This window comes from Osmia lignaria, chromosome 8, assembly GCF_051020975.1.
Source record: "Osmia lignaria lignaria isolate PbOS001 chromosome 8, iyOsmLign1, whole genome shotgun sequence".
Lineage (NCBI taxonomy): Eukaryota > Metazoa > Arthropoda > Insecta > Hymenoptera > Megachilidae > Osmia > Osmia lignaria.
This window is the reverse complement of record NC_135039.1, coordinates 6,907,785-6,928,985: the sequence shown is the minus strand read 5'-3', so window position 1 is coordinate 6,928,985 and position 21,201 is coordinate 6,907,785. Positions and strand designations below refer to the sequence as shown.

Here is a 21,201-nt window from a genome sequence, read left to right as displayed (position 1 = left end):
CCGGTTTCGCTTGAGAAGTAGACGGTACGGCGGATGATTGCTGATTCGCGAAATTATGTGATAATGAATTGTGAAAACGCCCGCAATGCCTACAACGTGACCCTTTGCACTCTCCGGCGTGCGGACGAAGGCAGTTCCGACATAATTGTTTTCGTTTCACGGTATCCCACCGCTGGGACGTAGTTAATTTTTGGAACGTTGGGCAATTGTAAATGATATGATTTTGTTTGCAACACGGGCACGAATTTGAAGTCGCGGTGACGAATCTGCGCGCACTCGACACGTTCTTGCGAGTTTTCGCTGCGCGTGATTCCCGATCAGATCGACGTTTGTTCCCGTGCTGCGTCTCAATTTTTTCAGGACCGCCGGTTTCTTCGAGAGTATGCAGTCGGTGCGTGGCTGCGCTTACGAATTTATAAAACTGCTCTAGGCTGGGCAAAATGTCTTCGTCCAGCGACTCTTCCCATTTCTGCCGGATGTCGCTGGGAAGGGACTTTTCCAGCACACAGAGCACCATGGTGCTATTGGGAACTATTCCAAATAATTGTAGTATACAGGGTGTCCCGTAACTTGTGTAACTCCCGGAAACGGGGGTTGCTGGGGTGATTCTGAACAACATTTTCCTTTACCAAAATGTCGTTTGAAGCTTCGTTTTTGAGTTATTAAAGAAACACACTGGCCAATCAGAGCGCGCGCCGGGTGCGTGCTGAGCCACAGGAGCGTTGACTTTCAACGGCGCTTGGTCGTGGGCGTGAACAACTGCATTGGCACAGCGTAGGTATCAAGGGAAGAGTGCAATAAATGTTGTATCATCTTAACTGAACAACAATGTGAAATCATTAGTTATTCATTAATAACAAAGAAACTAATAATTCGTTTAGAAGTAAAGTGTTTTATCATTTATGAAAAAAATGGTTTTTTTTTAACAGCACGTTTCCAGGTGGATCAATTGTTTAAAAAAATATATTTTTCTAACTAATGTTAGAAACAGGTAAGTAGACTTACCCATTCATCCACGAAAGAACCTGCTTCGACGGAAGTGGATCGTGCCGATCCTGACCTTTCCAGACAATCCGAAACAATACGGCTGGGTCATTGAACGCGTTTCACTGCACGGGGAAAGGTGGGGATTATTTTGAAACGATTTATTTTTCCTACGTGTGAACAAATTGGTCACTGAGTGACGAATGAATACATTATATATATATATATTTTCTTTTTTCTTTTTTTTTGTCATAGGGGAAATACATTTACGTACGCGGTGTGGGACTCGAAGGAGCTTACAGCACCTCAATACCCACTAAAACCCCTCCCTTACCGGGCCGATTGTGGGGGCCGTGGTGTCAGTCGCGGCAGTGGGTGGTGTCACGTAATCAAGTTGTTCACTTAGCGACGAATGAATGCATTATTGTAATAAACAATTGATCTTACACCAGAATGAACGAATTCTCACACGCACACACATTCACACATACCGCGAGATCGCTTTTTTTTTTAGGGGGTGTTGCCACGCTCGCGGCGCGATAATGTCGCGAACCGATTTCTTCGGCAGAGCAACATACAGTCGATCACGAAAGTCTTTATGCATCGTTTAAAACAGAATACCTCATTTAAAATTGGACCCAATGATTTGAGGCTCTTGGACAAGCTATAAAAATTAACTTTTGCTGTTTTAAAAAATTACAGTTTGTCCTATTTTAAATGGGGTAATTTGTTTTAAACGGTGTACAAAGACTTCCGTGATTGAGTATACTTTTCACGCGCATACACATTCACACATACCGCGAGATCTGTTTTTTTTTTTTAGGGGGATGTTGCCGTTTTTCTACTGGCAAAATTAGTCGCGAACAAAACGTTCATCATGATACGTACAAACGCGGAATATTATGATATGTTCTTTACATATGCGAGGTGCAAAGGCAATGCAAATCTTGCCGCTGCCCGGTACCGCGGGTTGCATCCCGGCGAACAAACACCTAGTGCGGCAGCCTTCAGCCGGTTGGCTAGCCGCCTGCATACGACCGGGTCGGTTCAACCAAACCATCGTGAAACGGGCCGATCGCGTCGTACTTCCACGGTGCGGTTGGAAGAAGTGCTCGCAGAGTTCGACCGGGATGGCACTCAGAGTGTGCGAGAAGTTAGCAGGCGGGTGGGGTAAGTTTAAATTTTCAAATGCATAAAATTTTCAAATTTTCAGTGCATTTGAAAATACATTTCATAATAAAAATGGAACTATTGTGTATTTTTTTTTTTTTCACTTTTAGTGTTAGCCGGACCACAGTACACCACGAACTGCAGTTGGAAGGAATGCACCCGTACAAATTTGTACGGGTACAAACATTGCTCCCCAGAGATTACGTCCAACGGATGGAATATTCAAGGTGGCTGTTGGAAAAAATCGAGCGAAATCCGTTGTCTGCAGGTACATTTTGTGGACAGATGAAACCCTTTTACATGGGAGGGGTGCTTTAATGCCCACAATTCGCACCTGTGGAACGATGAGAATCCGATTGCGATTCGTCCACATGCAGCACAAGACCGCTGGTCAGTCAATCTATGGGCCGGCATTTGCGATGATTTTATTGTTGGGCCATACATTCTACCCGCTAGATTGGATGGAACAACATACAAAAATTTTCTGGAGCATGCTCTTCCGGATTTCTTGGAAGAAATTCCTTGCGAGGTTCGGATGAGTATGTATTTCCAGCATGATGGGGCGTCCGCCCATTATGCCGCAAATGTTCAGGCTTACTTAAATGAAATCTTTCGCGACAGGTGGAGTGGCCGCGGCGGTTCTGTACCGTGGCCCCCACGGTCTCCGGATATGATTCCGTTGGACTTTTTCTTCTGGGTACGTTCACTATCATTATCATTTTGCACTAACTTTAAAAATCTTTATTTACGCAGTTTGCTTTTTTCTTCATGTTTTCAGACTGCAGTATACCGACAACCCGTGACCACGAGGGATGAGGTGATAGCGCGCATCCGCAACGCTGTCGCGACAATATCACGCGACACGTTGCGGAAAGTGTAACAAAACATACTACGGCGCGCGGAGGCCTGCTTAGCAGTCAAGGGGGGGTACGTCGAGTCCATCCTGGCAACGATAACGTGACACCACCCGCTGCCGCGACTGACACCACGGCCCCCACAATCGGCCCGGTGAGGGAGGGGTTTTAGTGGGTATTGAGGTGCTATAAGCTCCTTCAAGTCCCACACTGTGTACGTAAATGTATTTCCCCTATGACAAAAAAAAAAGAAAAAAGAAAATATATATATATATATATATATATATATATATATAATGTATTCATTCGTCACTCAGTGACCGATTTGTTCACACGTAGGAAAAATAAATCGTTTCAAAATAATCCCCACCTTTCCCCGTGCAGTGAAACGCGTTCAATGACCCAGCCGTATTGTTTTGGATTGTCTGGAAAGGTCAGGATCGGCACGATCCACTTCCGTCGAAGCAGGTTCTTTTGTGGATGAATGGGTAAGTCTACTTATCTTTTTCTAACATTAGTTAGAAAAATATATATTTTTAAACAATTGATCCACCTGGAAACGTGCTGTTAAAAAAAAACCATTTTTTTCATAAATGATAAAACACTTTACTTCTAAACGAATTATTACTTTATTTGTTATTAATGAATAACCAATGATTTCACATTGTTGTTCATTTAAGATGATGCAACATTTATTGCACTCTTCCCTTGATACCTACGCTGTGCCAATGCAGTTGTTCACGCCCACGACCGAGCGCCGTTGAAAGTCAACGCTCCCGTGGCTCAGCTCGCGCCCGGCGCGCGTTCTGATTGTCCTGTGTTTTTTTTTAATAACTCAAAAACGAAGCTTCAAACGACATTTTGGTAAAGGAAAATGTTGTTCAGAATCACCCCAGCAACCTCCCGTTTCCGGGAGTTACACAAGTTACGGGACACCCTGTATTTAGATGCTGGCGAACATCGTCGATCAATTTCGTAAGCCCGGACGGTGTAGCTTTAGTTAAGCCTTTCATTTCGAGAATTGTATTCATGTGTCTCGAAATCAATATCCGTCGCTTTTCATACGAATCGACTAGTAACTGCAATGCGTTCTTATAATTTTCCGCACTCGTGCTGAAGAATACGACTTTATTTAACGCCTCGCCTCTGAGAGAATTCTTCAAGTATATGAACCTCTGCAAACTCGCACTGTACGCGCGTCGATCATAGTTATGTTCGTATTTTTGTACGAGAGCCACTTATCTAGATTCCCGTCGAATTTTGATAGTTCCGCGACCGGTAGTTCAGGGTGCGGCGCCCTTCCACCAAAGTAGTGTTTAAAACCGTATTACCGAGCGTATCGTTTGTTCGCCCTACCGATGTACCGGCGTCTTCCAATCCTTCAATCTTACCCGCGCATTCATAATATCGGTTCTGAATCTCTAACATCTCATCTAACCGGTCGTTAGTTGGATCAATAATCGTGAGCTCGTCGTGCAATTCCTCATACGCGGTTAGCATGTCGGTCACCCGAGTCAATCGTGATTTGAGAGTCAGTTTATCGTACCGACTAGACGCGACGCAGTTCACAAGCTGCGTGACCTGCGTTTTAAGCGTTGTTCGCCTTTGATTTATTAATCTAATTGTATCCATAATGAAAAAATTCTCTCGATCTAACGTTCGCAATAAACTAAACTAAAAACCGATTAAAAATGCAACCCTTAAAGCGAATAAGAATGAAAACTATCGTGTAAATTTAAGTTACGATTACATACACTTATGAATTATAGATTATGAATTACTTAACTTATGATGATGGACACCTGTCAGCAGTAGGCAGCAGCCGGGCGAGAGGTTCTCCGGGAGACGATGGTGATGGCTACCCTTGAACTCCTCGAAAATGTTCACGATCGCACCGGATGCGCAGAATAAAGCACTGTTGTGTCTCTATATATCACTGCACGTGTACGAATTGATAAATTGTGAAATAACTCCGATAAGAATCGAAAAATACTAATCCAGCTCTGTAACGTGTTTCCACGTCGAAAGTCAAGACAAGAATGAGCCCGTTGGCCGTTTGCAGCCCCTTTTATTTCAAAGGGCTTACCCCTGCAAAGGGGAAGCGTCTTGATTTCGAAGAATTTCGCACGGGAAAGAGAATGGCCTGACGGCTTGCACACGATCCGTTTTGAACGTTGCATTTACGTTGAGTCTTCTAATTTCCGATTATAGTTTCACCGATTTATCGCTCACTCCTCACAGGAGGCACCAAAAAATGTAGCGTCGAAACCTCTCCAACATGGAGAAATTCCGTATTTCAAATTAAGATAAGGAATAAGGTAGGTTAACAAATAAATTTAGCAATAATTGAGCCAGAAATAGTTGATTTTATTGGCTCTTAAAAAAGAAGGGGAACAGCCTTACGGCATAAAAACTACAAATTCACTAACGCATTCACGCCGCGTTGGTGAGTGAATGTGTGGCCAACTTCACTGTGACAAGTTTAATGCAACTCAAGGCACCTCGTTTGCTAAGCTTTAATATTTGATAAGCTTTAATATTTGCAATTTCCTTTTCTTTTTTCGTAGTGCTGCACTTGGCTTGGTTTGGTTTAAGGCCACATGCTTGGATTTATTTCCAAGCTCGATGCGTGGGTGCCGCATTCTTTGACAGAAAGGAGTAACTTCAACCACATGGCTGTGGCCATTTCTCTCTTTGCGCGTAACGAAGTTTTGCAGCACCCACCATATTCTCCAGATTTGGCTCCTTCAGACTTTCATCTTTTCTGGTCTTTACAGAACAGTTTGAATGGAAAGATTCTCAATTTCGAGGAAGTTACCAAAACGTACCTCACGAACTTTTTTCAAGCAAAATCAAGATCTTTCTTCAAAGCTGGAATCGACAAGCTTGTAGATCGTTGGAAAACAATTGTAGAGAAGAATGGTGACTATATAATTGATTAATAAAACCGTATTCTTAAAAATTTAACCCATTGAACTTCATTTTTTAATCGGGCATGAACTTATGCAATTACCAAAAATTGTAGACTTTATTCGTCAACGGCTAAATCGAGAATGATTTGTTTTACATCTTTTGTTAATAACATTCGTTGTCATAGAAAGTTCTGGGATTGCAGGGACAGTCATATTAATATAGTGGCCCTCCCACCACTCTTACACTCTAACACTGCAGTATGCTCGGTTTTGACGCACTGGCAATGCGGGGTGTTGTGTGTGTGGTTGATAATAATGGCAAATAGAAACACTGACTCGATTTCGCGGATTCTATAAGGTTAACTTTGCTCGAAGGGGACTCCAACCCGATCTCACTAACTAGCAACCAGCTGACGTTCGTACACGAAGTTCTCGACACAAGATGACTTTTGGTACTGACTGAAGAGATTTGGTACGAACGGGTTTATATACTAATGAGAAAGGGTGATCTGGTTACTATTTGGATAATCGGGCTGGGCCCGTCTGTTCGGTGATGTTTAGAGTGGGGTTGCATTTGCTGTGCGATTACAGTGGACCCATTGCTTTCCCAAAACATTTGGTTCTGTTATCGCTGGGTCGCTGTTTATTTCAAGAGCAAGTGGTCTGTTTGCCTGAGGATTTTCCTTTCCAGATGTTAAAAGTTTATTTGAAAAGAGGCATGTTTGATAAAAACGATCTGCCTACGTGACTCTTCACAGAGGTACAGCCCTCTTGCTCTGTTTTAGCCAGTATTGGAATCTAAACCCGTGTCGGTAGGAAGCGACATTTCAGTAGTAACCTGTTTTTCACAGAATTGTGGGTCTTAACTTTCGAGTTTTTAAACATCTTTTCCGCCAATATTGTTTTTATTCTAAAAGGAATCTACTTGCAAAGCTTCAGCTACATCAGTGTGACAGGTTTTCGCAAATACAACCTAATATTTCACACACATATTTACAGTGAGCGTCAATATAAAGTTAACACTTGAAATTTTCAACTTCTCTTTAACATAATTTAAAAGGTATGAAAGCAAACAGGGAAAAGGTGTATGGCATTGAAAGCTCAATTTGTCTTCTATAAAAAAACATACATTTTTTTTAGTAATAAGTTAACAATAAGCAAATATATAATACAAAGAACAAAAAAAGTCTCTTTTCTTTCAGTCAATATAAAGTTAAGATCTATAGGTATTAATAACAATTTTTCCTTTTTTTTTTGTGAAATTAATATTTTCTTGAACGTCCGCTATTTTTTACAACTTCGGTCAATCTATTTGACCAATGAAGATGTATAATTTACTGGAATTTGATTCCATTCTTCTAAAATGACTTTCTTGAGAGTTTCTTTCGACGTTATCTCTCTTTTTCGTATTTTTCGATCCAGATAATCCCATAGATTTTCTATGGGATTAAGGTCTGGGGATTGCGGAGGATGTTTTAATTGTTTTGGTGTCCTGTAAAGAAGCCATTCCTTTGCCATGCGTGATGTATGCTTCGGAATGTTGTCACTTTGAAATGTCCATGTTCTTGATAAATTTAATTTCGTAACGAAAGGCTCTAAGTTTCTCCGCAGTATTTCAACGTAATCCTCCTTTTTCATTGTATCTTCAATGAACACAAGATTTCCAACCCCGGAAGCAGCTATACACCCTCATATTTGACTGTATGGACTAACAAGGAAATTCCACGAAGCGCTAACTCGACTTTCAAATGAGCTTTAGTGCATTCGAAAAGGGAGGCCGATAGTACAAATCGTGTTAAGGGTTTTGAGTGTATCGGTCTTACTTGTTGAGAAAATTGCATAAATATCTATGCATTTTTTCAGCTGTAGTATAAATACAATGAGCGGTTGAATGTCAGCATGAAACGAAATAGCCGAGCAAGTTAAGTGCGCATGCAGCCACTATTTTGTAATCCATGCAAGCTCGGTTCAAGACAACATTCTGATACATTTTTTTTTTTTTTTTTTTTTTTTTAGCTGATTGTATTCATGAATTGATTTATTTCATTCTTTGCAGCGATAACAAACGATTTATTACGTGGTGTTATTTTTGTATGTAGTTTTATTAAGTTATTTGTTATAAAATTCTATCATGGCTGTGTAATGTTGCGGATGATATTTTACATAAAAGCAATTAAAGCATAAATAATTTGTACACCAGGAACAAGTTATGGATGAAAAGCGCATATTATAGATACATTTTTTGTTATGTATATCAGGTGGAAAACATAACTGATTTACATTATATAATATATCGCGTTCATTCCCCAACTTTGACGCGTACCAAGCGAATTTGATCATTTTGTTAAATTGTGGTGCAGATAATAAATAATGGATTAAAGATTGGATTCTTATAGCGTCATAACGTGTGTTCAACTCCTTCTTTTCTCCGTTAGCCATAATGTCTGAATAATTTTGAATCTGTTTAATCCAAATTTTATCCTGTCTATAAAAATAAACATCACAAGGTTGACAGATCGGAGTACACTTTGGCGGTATTATTTGTAAATTACATGTTGGTCGGTTTTCGCTATTTACAAAAATTTCATTACACTGTGACCCGTTATCGCGTGGGTGGACTCTATACAATGGCTGTAATATTTTCGAATCGCTGGGCGCCAGATACTCCCTGTGGCGATAAAAAGGGAAGAGGGAAAATCGGGGTGTTTCATAGGGGACGGGATACGCGGCTCGACCGCGGTCTGCCGTTACACGGTTCACGTGGGGGAGTGCGCAGGGAGGATCGTCTTGGGAAGGGAGGTTTCAGGGTCGGGAGAGGTTCGTAGGAAGTTCCGCACGTTACGCGTTGGAGGAAAGATATGGAAGGGAATTTCGAAGGGAGGAAAAGGCGGTCGCGAACGCGGGGTACCGGACACGTACGGAAAAATACGCGGACGAGAAGTTGCCGTTACTAATCCCAGAAATACAATATTCGTAGTGATATAAGGGACTCACCGGTGCGTCGGCACTGCACGCTTACGTACTACCGTTCTCAATATCGCTCTCTAAATCGCTTTATACAGTGACTACAGATCTAACAAGACTAAACATGCCTTTGTTCTGGAAGGGTTGTGAATTTGTGCCTCGCCGTCCTAGTACAAAAATGTGAAACACTTCGCACTGCAACAGTCTACGGCACGTTGACGATAACGGAAAATTGCTTCGATACCAACGCCTCTAATAAAGTCGATAATGTATCCACAGGTTTGGAATAACGTACAACCAATTTTGTTGAATCGCAACGAGGCAGCCAAACGCCAAGTATAAATATTTTGCAAAAATATATATAACTCAATACTTGGCTGGTTTTGCATGATATCCATTACTTTTTTAGAAAATTCGCAAAATATGTACCATATAGTGTCTATATTGGCGTTACTTCTTCTTTTACATGTAATATACTTTTTGTGGGATATTACGACGTTTTCAGGGCCACACTGAAATGCATTGTGTATTAGTGCAAAGAGGTGCTCCGCTCATAATGCCTAAACTACTTGACGTTACCTTTTTTTTTTACATGTAATGTACTTTTTGTGGGTATAGGATTTATTCTTTCGGGACACTGTAACTTCCATGTTTCCTGTGAACGGAAATCAGTATACTTCTGCACAAGATAATGAAACATGTCCATGTGCGTGTCTTCTAACCATTCACCTTGCCTAATAATATTCTGCAACAGGACAGTGTCGTTCGTTGGCATAAAGAAACAAAGTACAGTGATGCTCGGCTAAATTTGACAGTAAGAGAATAGATGTAATAACGAGAGGAAGTGAGATGGTATAGGTACAGACGGTCACGAAAATATTCGGACACCACTATAGTTCTGACTATTATAGTCCGTACTTCAGAAATTTATGCAATAAGAACAAATAGAGGTTTCACATATGTTACTATGCATTGTGTATTTAACAAAAACATAAGAGATATTTATTTACGATAAATGATTACATAAATAATAAAAGAAAAATGAAAAGTACGCTCATTTTCATGTCACGAAAATATTCGGACACTATCAAAACTAAGTTTATAACACTATATATAAATCTTGTTTTTATAAATTAATATTTTGTTGGATATCGCATATGCTTTATGACGTGCCGTAATCGCATTGGCATATTACAAATTATTCTTTTTAAATAATCTTGCCCAATACGTAGCCACTCTTCTTGCAGACGTCTTTTTAGTTCGTCCTTTGTGTTTATGGGAGTTGTTCGAATTCGGCGATCTAATTTATCCCATAAATTTTCAATAGGATTCAAATCTGGCGATTACGGTGGTGGGTGGAGGACATTCTTGCAAGTGTATAATAAGAATTCTTGCACAATACGCGATTTGTGCTTTGGGTCGTTATCCTGATAAAATTTTATCCCACTTTGAAGTCCCATGTTATCAGCACTTTTTTTAAAATTGTTTTACAAAATGTGCAGATACCTATTTTTATCGAGGATGTCGTCGATAAAAACTAATTCACCTACTCCATGGGCCGAAATACAGATCCACCACCGTGTTTTACAGTCGGCTGCAAATGTCTCGGATTTAATTCTTCTCTCGATTTCCGCCATACCCTAATTCTTCATTTTCTGCAAATTTAATCTGAATGTTTTCGCGGATAGATTTTATTCATAATTACCCGCGTTATGTCTGATCATAGAAAACAAATTTTCTATTGGATCTTGTTGTAATCGCGACGTCATTAAATATGACGTATCCTCATCGCGAATGTCATGCCACAATTGTATCGTCGCGTTAATTGACAACTGCAAGCCTCTGAAGCACGGAGGACGTACCTGTTGATCCTTTTGAATCACAAACCAATTTGTTCATGCTGTTGCCTGTCTTATCAAATTCTCTTCCATTTGAGGATTTTTATTTGATAAGGCACACTTTTGCGGATTAGCATCATGCGCAGTTCGACTGTTTAAATTATCGAATAAATCATTCAACAGTCGAACAAAACATGCAGTATTCACAACAGTATCGTTTTGGATCTGTCCCTGCGTGCTGGCCGTTAACAAAGCTGCCGAAACTGTTCTACTAAACACTTGCAAAGCGAGCCTACAATTCATTCGTTCAAATATGCTTTTCTGACAATTTTACAGCTGCCCTAGTGCTTTTCTTTCGTTCAAGGTCCCTGTTCGGGATTGGTGTTGATCCCAGAAGGATTGCGCTGAAATGATTAGACACTTGCTGGATTGGGTTTTACAAATTTGGTTTATTAATGTCACACAACAAAATTGTAACAATGATTTGTTACATCTGTCTTGAATTGAGCAGTGATTCGACAATGAATTGAACAATGCATGATCGCGAGAACACAGATTTGAATTGTCTTCGTGATGTGAACAATTGAATACACGAGCAATGAAATATAACATTGAATGATTTTACCATGAACTGTCGACGTTTTGTGATTCAGTTACAGAGTGCTAGCAGCGAGCAATAAGCGCCGTTAATTGTATAAATTCGGGCCGCTGCCTTTGATGATGCCCGAGAACATGTGCGTGGTCGACACGTGGTTGGCGGCTCGCGTGTACAATGAATTTGTTGTAATTGATCGATACCTTTCGCAATCCTGTTGTACTGCAAAGTTGCTGAGGATTCCTTGGATCGTTTTGAGCGTTTCGGATCGTCCATGCTACTGAATTGCACTTGAACTGTACTGAGGAGAATGAACTGATGAACACCTGTTTCACTGATCGATCGGTGATCTCTAATGGCGTCGTAGCGCGTGAACCGACGAGGAGACCCATGCTCACGCGTTGACCTAGATGGGCGACTCCCAATCGATAAATCGATCGACCGTGAGCGCCATCATGGCTGAGCGGATTCTCAAACAGTTTCATAGAGATGATATATCTGACCATGAAACTAGAGAATCGTTAATCTTCAAATCATATTGCAATAAATTGTTGCGAATGTTTTTAAATATATGCAAATAATCATGAAGAAAATAAATTTTTATTGCAGTAAATTTTTGGAAGTATTGTCAAGGGTATTCTTTATTATTTGAAAGTATTTACAGTATTTACATAGGGTTGTGACATAAATATGTTTTAAATAAATCACGTACATACGTTTTGAGCCACCTGGGTTGGCCTATCAAAATCATGCCTCACACTTAATTCTCTTGCAACTGATAAATTCCGTAAATGATGCTCAATACCTTCTTTATCAATAATAGCGTTATGCAAGACGCAAATAGCTTTAACAATATCGTCTGTTACAGTTACAGAAGTTTCTATGGCTTTGCTTAAAATTCTCCATTTAGAGAAAATAATTCCGAAAGCGCAAAATTAATAATACCCGAATATACGATGCTGCCAATAACGATTTGATAGGTTGCTGACGCCTGAACTAGGATCTTTCTAGTAGAAGAAAGTTTTTAATTTTGCGCCGCCTCCGAAAAGGTTGAAATGTATTTAGTATACGATTTAACGAGTAAATAGGTTTTAATAATAGCTGTTTGCGAATTGCGTGGTCAGCGTCGTCAGAAATAACACGCCTGCGTAACGATCAAAGATGTTTATTAACCAAATATGTACAACGAACAGTATTTACAATGCACGAAGGTGCATGAGGGGTGGTCAGATGGAATTGTATTATGTACACTAATTATTTACACTAAATGAATGAATATGCGAGGACTATAACAATAACGCACTGCGCGGTCTGAAATGATTGCGCGTCGCGTGTACAGGAAACTTGATCGAACTGCGAGAACTGCGAACACGTCGTTACACATCGTACGATCGATCGATCAAGAAGAAGGAAATCAATTATGGCGTCGTTCGTGCCGGTTCCGGCGTGGACAAAGTGGGCCCGAGAGGTGCTGCCGCTATCGGTAACGGCGCACCAACGAAGTATTTTCGTTGCCAACTTCGTCGTTCTGCGTAGACATGGGGAATTTCGCCAACAATAGCTGTTGGGTATTTGTATAAATGAAATAAAAATTATTTCATACTTTTGTGCATTTCGAAGTCGGTTGTATTTTTTGTTAAAAATTATTTTATAATCAGGAAAATTTCATGAATATGTTAATGAAATTGTCATTAAAAAAAAAAAAAAAGATGAAAAATTAAAAACATTTCTTCACTGTATTAGTGTTGTCTTGCCGATACGAATGCGACACAGATCTTCAAACGGAATCCGCGCCGTATCTTATTGCCCCCGTGATTGCTCCGAGGATGACCCCTCCAGTGATGGGGATAAACTGCGAACACTTAACGGATAGATCCTTTCGAACACTTATGGAGTCCTTACTGTACTGAGATCGCCTTTTAATTTCAGGTAGGCGAAAATAAAAGAGGAGAATACACTGATTATGGAACGTAAACAAGGCCAGACTATCCGTAGTGAGGCGAGAAACATAATCCGACATATTATAAGAAAGTGCGATGAAGAATCACGTAAAAATGAAATGACTTATTTACTCCCGCAAGCGACTCTCCGTGCCTCGTATTATACTGGAGTATCCGTTAAAACTATTTGTCGGATCCGGAAAGAAGATGCAGAGTGTGACGAAAATGAACCGCTACCAACACCAGGAGCGAAACGCCCAAGAGGAGAAGATAAAAAATTTTATTGTTCGCTCGAGGACCAAGCAACGATTAGAAGTATTATTTACGATTTTTACGTGACGAAAAAAATTATGCCAACGGGGCCTAAATTGTTGACGGCCATCCGTCAGCTGATCGATTTTCCATGGGAATTACATAGTCTTTATAGATTACTCAGGCGTATGGGCTTTGAGTGGAGAAAGTCATCTAATAGTATTAAAAGAGTATTGGTTGAAAGGCCGAGTATCGTAGCCTGTAGATCTAAATATCTGAAAGCCATAGAATATTATCGAAAGCAAAACAGACCTATAATTTACATCGATGAAACATGGGTCGATGATTTATGTTTTCATAAGTGTTTGCACAGTAAAGAGACGTTAGAAATGGTAAATACCACCAGTTCATCGGAGAGGTTAGTTGTTGTTCACGCCGGATGGAAGGAAGGTTTTATCAAAGGGGCGGAATTAATCTTCAAAACCCATATAACAACTGGCGATCCCGAGGGACTTATGACTGCGGAAAATTTCGAAAAATGGATCGTTGAAAAATTATTACCGAATATTCCGCCAAAGTCTATTGTGGTTATGGACAACGTTCCCTACCATTCAGCTCAACTGAACAAACCACCCACAAAATATTCCAAGAAAGCAGATATGGTTCGTTGGTTGGTGGAAAATAATATCCCCCACACACAAGATATGAGAAAATACCAGTTGCTTGAACTGATAGAAAAAAGCAAGAAATGTAGGAAAACTTTTAAAGTCGACGAAATGCTGAAACTACACAATCACAATGCGTTACGATTACCACCGTATATGTATTATGAACTAAATCCTATTGATTTAGCTTGGACCCAAATAAAAAGAAAATTACGTGAAAAGAATCTGTTCGTTTTGTCAAGCGATGATCTGGAAACGTTTACCGTCGAGGCAATCAACGAAGTGACACAAATTGACTGGCAAAATTTCTGCGAACATATAGAGAAACTTGAGGAAGAGTATTGGCAGAAAGATGGATTAGTAGAGGACATTACAGATAGTTTAGAATTACAACCTGGTGGCTCAGACGACAGTGATTCTGACGAGAGCACAGATTTTGAAGATTAATCAGGTAAGAAAATATGTAATCTACGCGTGCTTTTGAAAATTTCAGATACAGTGGCGGATAAATTTTCTTAAAATTGGATCAAATGACTACCAAAGGTCACGATTAGTTACGTTCTTAGGTGAAAAATCATGATTTTCGCTAATTTCAATTGCTTGATAGATCGCGATGAAATTTTCAGCACGTATATAACTTATTTGTATTTACAAAAGGTATATTTTACATTTTCATTACAGGCTCAGGTAAGAAATTTACTTTGCACTTTTGTCCGCCACTGTAGGTACCGTCAGCGTCTACAGAGTTGATACTCGGAAGGAATACGGATCTGATTGGTCATACACCAGCTAAGCTTACACGTATTTTCCGCCATTTACTTACTAATTAGGCTTGTGTAAAAATAAAGAGCCGATCGGTGGATGTGAAGGATCGCCTTGCCGTCCCAAGTTTCAACTTAGCAGACTCAAACGATATACATACAGGGTGTTCCAGAATGAGTGTAAGCCGCTTAAAGAGCTAGTAGCTAGGGTGATTCTGAACAACAGAATCCTTTGTGAAAATGTTGTTTGAAGCTTCGTTTTTGAATTATTAAGGAAAAACATTGACCAATCGGAGCGCGCATAGCGCGCGGGCTCAGGTACGACGGTGTCGGCTACAAAAGCTGGACTTGTCCTAGGTCCCGAACGAACACTTTCGGCACCCTGCCGGAAATGCTGTTTAGAATCACCACAGCCACCACCACTTCAAGCGGCTTACACTCATTCTGGGACACCCTGTATATATAGAATTTATTTTTATAAAAATGAAAATTATTTTTAACAGGACTGTTTAAGGAATACAATTTTACGGCTCAAATGAACTATTTAATTTCTTTTATATTATTAAATTTTATTATGCATTGCGTTTATATATAAAAATAATGTATACATATATATATGTTAAGTTATTTACTTTGGTATGGATGACTCTTTAACCGGGAAATTCATTAGGTTATGAAGTGTATTAGTTGGTGGTCAAATCAGTGTCGTTAACAACATTATGAGCCGTAGAATTTAAATGCCGAGACGAACCGGCACATCGCTAACATGCAGATAGACTCCGGTGTCCGTAAGAGGGAGTGAAGACAACATAAAAGTGAGAGAGAGAGAGAGAGAGAGTAATATTCGGGATATCCCTTTCTTTTTCTTTCTAATGGATGTTCTAGTGAAGGAAGAAAAGATAAAAGAGCAGGGGAGAGCTTGCTGTCGTGGATGGTAGATGTCGGATGACGACTTGCATTTGTTTGGTAGTATCGCGCAATATCACGTACACAGGAATATTAGAAGAAAAAAGTTTTGAAAATGGTGACAGTTTGCTGTATGTATAAATTTGAAGGTGAAATGATTCCGGATGCTTCTCTTCATACGTAAGTAGTGTAACAATGTTATATCTTTCTTTATGTAAGACATAAACTTTTAATTTCTGGTTATGTACCAGAATTTATTTTTACCGTATGTATTGTGACCCTTTTTTGGGGTTCACTTTATACAATATCTGGAAGTCTATATAATTCGTTGTGCGCCAACCACGTTCGCGTGGCGATTTGGGAAAAAGGGAAATTGGGGTTTTTATACAATAGCTGGGACTCGCGGCTCGACCTCGGTCGGCCGTCACACACTTCGCGGGGGAGTACGCGGAGATGGGAAACTCAAGGGTGGGGAATCTCGGGGTGGAAGGTTCTAAGGAGGTTCGCACGTTACGCAGTCGAGAAGGGGTCAAAATAGGGGGAATCTTTAAGGGTGGGAGAAAAGGATGGTACGTAATATCGCGATTTACAATTACGCGGACGTAGAAGGTGGTCGCTGCCGGACTCAGAATTCACAATTATTAGAATCTTAGGGACTCACTCACCAACGTTGCAGCACACTCGTACACACACACTTAACTGGATCCTACTCAAGCTCTTTCTCAATACGCTTCTCTTAAATCTCTCAAAATCGCTCTTTACAATACTCGCTTTCACACGCTAAATGCTCATTGCTCGCTCGTCACCGTTGCGGCGACGGCGAGTCCTTCGCAAGGAATTTTAGGGAGGACTGGTTCTTCTTCTATGTTGGGCGCTAATTGGGCGAGGGATCTATCGATTGGGGATTGGCCAGGGATCGGGATCGATAGGGCTGACGGAGGTTCGGCGATGCTGGCTGCCGGCTGAGGTTCCCCCCGAAGTCAGCATTTTGCGACATTTTTTTGAGTTTTTGATTTTTCATGCCTAAGATTTACAACTAAAAAATCTGAAAAAATTCACAGACATAAAAAAGCATGTCTAGAATATTCTAGAATTTTATCAGATATTTTGCATAATGTTAAATAGGAGAAATATGGCAAAAACGGTCATTTCTATCTGACCCTATAACAAACCTCCCGGTTGAGATACAGGGTTGAAACTTGGTGTACCATGGTTTTTTGGGATAAGCTATCGAATGGTGCATTGCTAAGTAAAATCGGCTCAAGAGCACTTTTGACTATCTTATCTTGCTATACCCTTTCTAAACATATTTCTTTCTTCTTTTTCTTTTCTTTTTTTTATACCAATAAAGGAAAAGTTTCGCACATAGTAAATTGTGTTTAACTGTTTAAAGAACGCGCTAATTTAAAGGAGATTATTTTATGATTACCCATAAAGTTTTGTCCAAACAAAATCGAAACAATACACTAGAAAGAAGAAAGATGAACGATTTTTAACTCTATTTATAATTTACACAGCCTCCACGAGCACATATGTATTTGAAATTTTTTCACAGTGACCGCAACATTTATTTCTAATGGTCGTTTATAATGTAAAGCTGGAACGATTAAATGCATCTACGTCATGTTTTCCGAATTAGAGTTTAATTATTAAATGACATTGTTAAACGTTTTTTACACCCTTCATAAACATTTATAATTAAATTCTTTTTCTCATCGCAATAAAATCTTGTTTTTTAATTATAAAAACTTTCGTTGGTTACGTGAAAAATTGTAGAGCAATGGATATAACGAAAAATTTCGAGATTCCAACGATAAGAATACATTATTTCTATTTTGCAGAATCCATCGTACAAATTGATTCTAATATATAAATAAATAAATTATTAAAGAGAGGGGTGGGATTCAGTTCATTTGATCAGTCATTTTTATGCGATATTATGTAAAGTAACACAAATTAGATAAGAAATAAATAGGAAGTAATAAGAAGAAAATTATCGTAAAATTGTACTTTAATTAACAATCATACCGATCCATGTGGTGGGGTGTTTTAGTGTGATTTTAAAGTCAACGACGACGATGATACAGGTCACAAAGGCGGTACTTTTATTTGAGTAACATCTTTCCGTAACCCAAGTCTTGTTTATTTTACGTTTTATATAGACTATCTAAATATAAATCGTTAAACTAGTAAGCCTAATAAAGTCATCATTAATTCAAGAACAATAAATTATTCATTAAGCAGAATGGAGTACAAAAGGATCAAGATCGTGTATGATATGTGTGTCGATTAATGCACTCGAACCAGAGCCAGAAGCGTTGATCGGAAAGTTACCTGGTTATGCGATTACCACCGGAATACAACAACTAAATTCGACCAGATGCCGAAAGGAAATGAAGGAATACCGTGATGCAGTGAATCATCGTGTATTGTGAAGTCTGAAAAGTTAGTAGTGCCCATTCTGACCCCCCTGTTTAGTTGGTTATGCCACCTTTCCTTTTCGTTTTCGTATCAATGCTTCTTCGTCAGCTGAAACAACTGTTTCCGTATTCAACATTGCGGATTGCAGTAAGAAATGGAACGTTGTTATTTTCAAGTGCTGGATATAAGCGGACAGCCGTCGTCTGGATTCGTCTTCGGTACCAACTACTGGATGGGAAACAGGTAACGGTGTACTCAACTTAGTCAGAAGCGATTTTTACTAATATCAGACAAGCATACAAGAAACAATTCCATCTATCGTAATCCACCTGAAGAGTTCCCACCATTTGAACTGAACTTCTTTAGCGCTCATGTCCGCACTATAATAGCACTATATGTACAATATCTCGTGAAGGTAAGCATATGAATCCTTTTGCGATATCATCATCACTCTATCGCAATTTCATCATTTTCGCAGGACATAATAGCGCTCGGACTTTGTCTACCTGCGTCCTGCGGCGAAAACGAAGTAGGCACAATACTAACGAAAATGTTCGACGATAGACTTCTTCTAATCGGTCAACTCTATTCGACAGACTTTAAGTTGATCAGAATCTTCAACTTGAAAGACGATCATACGTGGCTTCTCAGCGGGAAGATGATAACCATCCTGTATGTAAACGCGATAAGAGGTCGACGGGTTCTATTTGAAATAATTAAATACTGATGGGGTAATCAATTTTCTGCTCTTAGTTTTATTTTCACTTCATTATTTTAATGTATATTTATTTTCACTTTAGTGGGCACGTTATACGATATCTTCGTTTACCAGAGGTGTTTGTATAGAAACAAATTGTTTCCTAAAAAGAATCTCAACACTATTGGTAAGCTTGGAATAATTATTTTGAACTGATACGCCATAATGCTATTTTAAGAAATGATTAATAATTTCAAAAAATGGAATTTAATGCAGAAGAGAAAGGAAATCCGTCAGAGATGAAGTTGTATGCTTCTCAGCCTATTCCAATATCAAAAAGATATTCAGTGTAGAAGACACCAGTTCAGGAAATATGCTACTATTTCATGGATTAAAATTCTTTGGAATGATATGAATCATTTTTGCATATTCGTTGTTCTACGTGACAAATGTTCTAAGTATGGCAATCGTTAGTGAAAATAAATGAGATACTCATAAATTAAAAATTTATTACAAACTAATAATTTATTACAGTTCATAATCCGTTTTTTCCCTTCAATTTCATTAGTTTTTCATTTTTTCTTTTTTGCTTAATAAGCATACTCAGGAAGATTTGATTTCTACAGATAACAGAATTGAAGAGCTCATAGTGTCTGCTAATTTTGAAAGCCAAATTATTCTAACGCGACATTTGCTGTAGACACTTTCTTCTTCATCAGCGGTTTTCTGTTATTATTTGCATATCTAAAGGGGCAAATAAAAGGAGGAAGAGTAGTGTCGTTACGCAAAAATGTGATAATTTTTATCGTGGCAGTCATCAGAAGATACATCAGGTATGGCAAATAGTATACGAAGGCTATAAATATAATATACGGAGTCGTATATCACTACGCTTTATTTATAAGAAATTTTCTATCAAATTCAGAAGGCTAACACTTGTATACTTGATTACAATACTGTACGAGATCATGTACTTCTCTTGGTACGAAAAGATCTCGCTGTACTATTTCGACGAGCCTATGCATGAACTATGCTCGAAATACTGGTGGAGAAACATCCTTTAAATCAATAATTTCTTCAAACGAAGCCACATGGTATGTATAATTTTATTGAAAATATAAAATATAAATAAATATACTTAATGAAGGAACTGTCCAAATGAAAGAATTGTATCAGTGCATGACCCCCAGTATCTTTCCAATGATATGCAGTTCTATATTTTTGGTCTCTTTCTGCGGATCTTATCGATCAGGCAAGTGGATAATGTATGTCTCGTAGGTTGGACGCACAATATGAAACATTAACTTACACATGCTTACGACCATGGGTGAGAATACAACCGCATATAGTAGGCATATAGTAGAGGTGGAAACGGCTGTGGTTCTTACAAAACTGAATTTTAAATTGCACCTATCGAGAGTAATTAATCACTTCTAGTTAATCTTTATTATCCCATTGTCATCGTTAGACGTTCCTATACGGAGTATTCTTTTGTCTATGCTTCAGAAAACATTAGCTGTCTGTTGGTTCCTCAGCGTTTTCTGTAATTGCTCCATTCTGTTTGGTATCTGAAATAGAAACACGTCGCTTGGTATGTCAGTTCTTTACGAGGCATTTAGCAGATTTGCTTTGAGTCTTGGAATAGCGTGGCTGGTAATCGCCTGCGTCACAAACAATGACAGTAAAATACTTTCCTTATGCAAAAATACTATCCACATTTATTACAACTCTTTTTTTTCTTTTCATCCCTATCTACATTTTTCTTTTTCTTTTTCTTTTGTTCCCGAAACAAGCAACACACAATTGGTAATAAATATTGAACAGTTGACAAATAACTTGCAATCGTTAATAACTTTTTGTTTATATTTAAAATTGCAGGTATCGTAAATAAATTTCTCTCGTCACCGTATTGGATCTTTCTAAACGTAGCTGTAATAATGGTAGTTATTATGGGTAGCAATTACCCCTTCCAGTTTGCCTTGCCAATAAACGTAAGCTTATAACTGATATTGATATATCTCTTAAACAACATCACGGTGTCAAAAAGAAAAGAAAAAAATCGTTTCTATCATTTCAGGTCACAACGGGTTTCGGCCTATGTATAATGATCTACATTTGTGCTTTGATATTATCCGTGACTGTTGAATTACTGATGACATACTTTCAATCATTTATTACTTTCAGTCCAAAACTAAAGTGAGTATATTCAGACCTGTATTGTACTTAAACATTTACTCATTAA

At 38.9% G+C, this 21,201-nt stretch overlaps 2 protein-coding genes across 23 annotated transcripts in view; both read left to right on the top strand.

The window, feature by feature from the left end:
- LOC117611102 (uncharacterized) overlaps nt 1-21,201 on the top strand; it is a 144,429-nt gene that overhangs the window by 15,864 nt on the left and 107,364 nt on the right. Inside the window, exons 2-14 of one of the 20 annotated variants that reach the window (XR_013062597.1) lie at nt 13,247-14,625; nt 15,439-16,021; nt 18,086-18,286; nt 18,439-18,677; nt 18,741-18,993; nt 19,063-19,146; nt 19,236-19,417; nt 19,586-19,792; nt 19,885-20,053; nt 20,238-20,378; nt 20,466-20,640; nt 20,838-20,950; nt 21,037-21,155. The exons of 5 other annotated variants lie outside the window; for them this stretch is intronic. Coding sequence is in view for 2 of the 15 variants with exons in the window: in XM_034339018.2 (XP_034194909.2) it covers nt 13,281-14,621 (1,341 nt within the window). In the remaining 13 variants the exon portion in view is untranslated. 14 more of the 20 variants (XR_013062593.1, XR_013062598.1, XR_013062596.1 and 11 more) reach the window with 14 other exon arrangements.
- LOC117611107 (uncharacterized) lies at nt 1,353-3,168 on the top strand. Of its 3 annotated transcripts, none has more exons than XR_013062554.1 (4): nt 1,353-2,154; nt 2,265-2,683; nt 2,776-2,851; nt 2,933-3,168. XR_013062554.1 is itself a non-coding variant. In XM_076689636.1 (4 exons), exons 1-4 carry the CDS (start codon nt 1,887-1,889, stop codon nt 2,968-2,970), a joined length of 540 nt encoding a protein of 179 aa, XP_076545751.1. In that variant the 5' UTR covers nt 1,353-1,886; the 3' UTR covers nt 2,971-3,168. The 3 variants fall into 3 exon arrangements, 1 of the variants encoding a protein (XP_076545751.1); XR_013062553.1 differs by having other exon boundaries at nt 2,265-2,693; XM_076689636.1 differs by having other exon boundaries at nt 2,265-2,422.

Bases quoted from the DNA above. Each gene is read 5' to 3' on its own strand.
- LOC117611107 (XM_076689636.1), top strand. From the start codon at position 1,887: ATGATATGTTCTTTACATATGCGAGGTGCAAAGGCAATGCAAATCTTG. The intron at 2,155-2,264 runs GTAAGTTTAAAT...TTTCACTTTTAG, and splicing joins GAAGTTAGCAGGCGGGTGGG to TGTTAGCCGGACCACAGTAC. The intron at 2,852-2,932 runs GTACGTTCACTA...TCATGTTTTCAG, and splicing joins CGTTGGACTTTTTCTTCTGG to ACTGCAGTATACCGACAACC.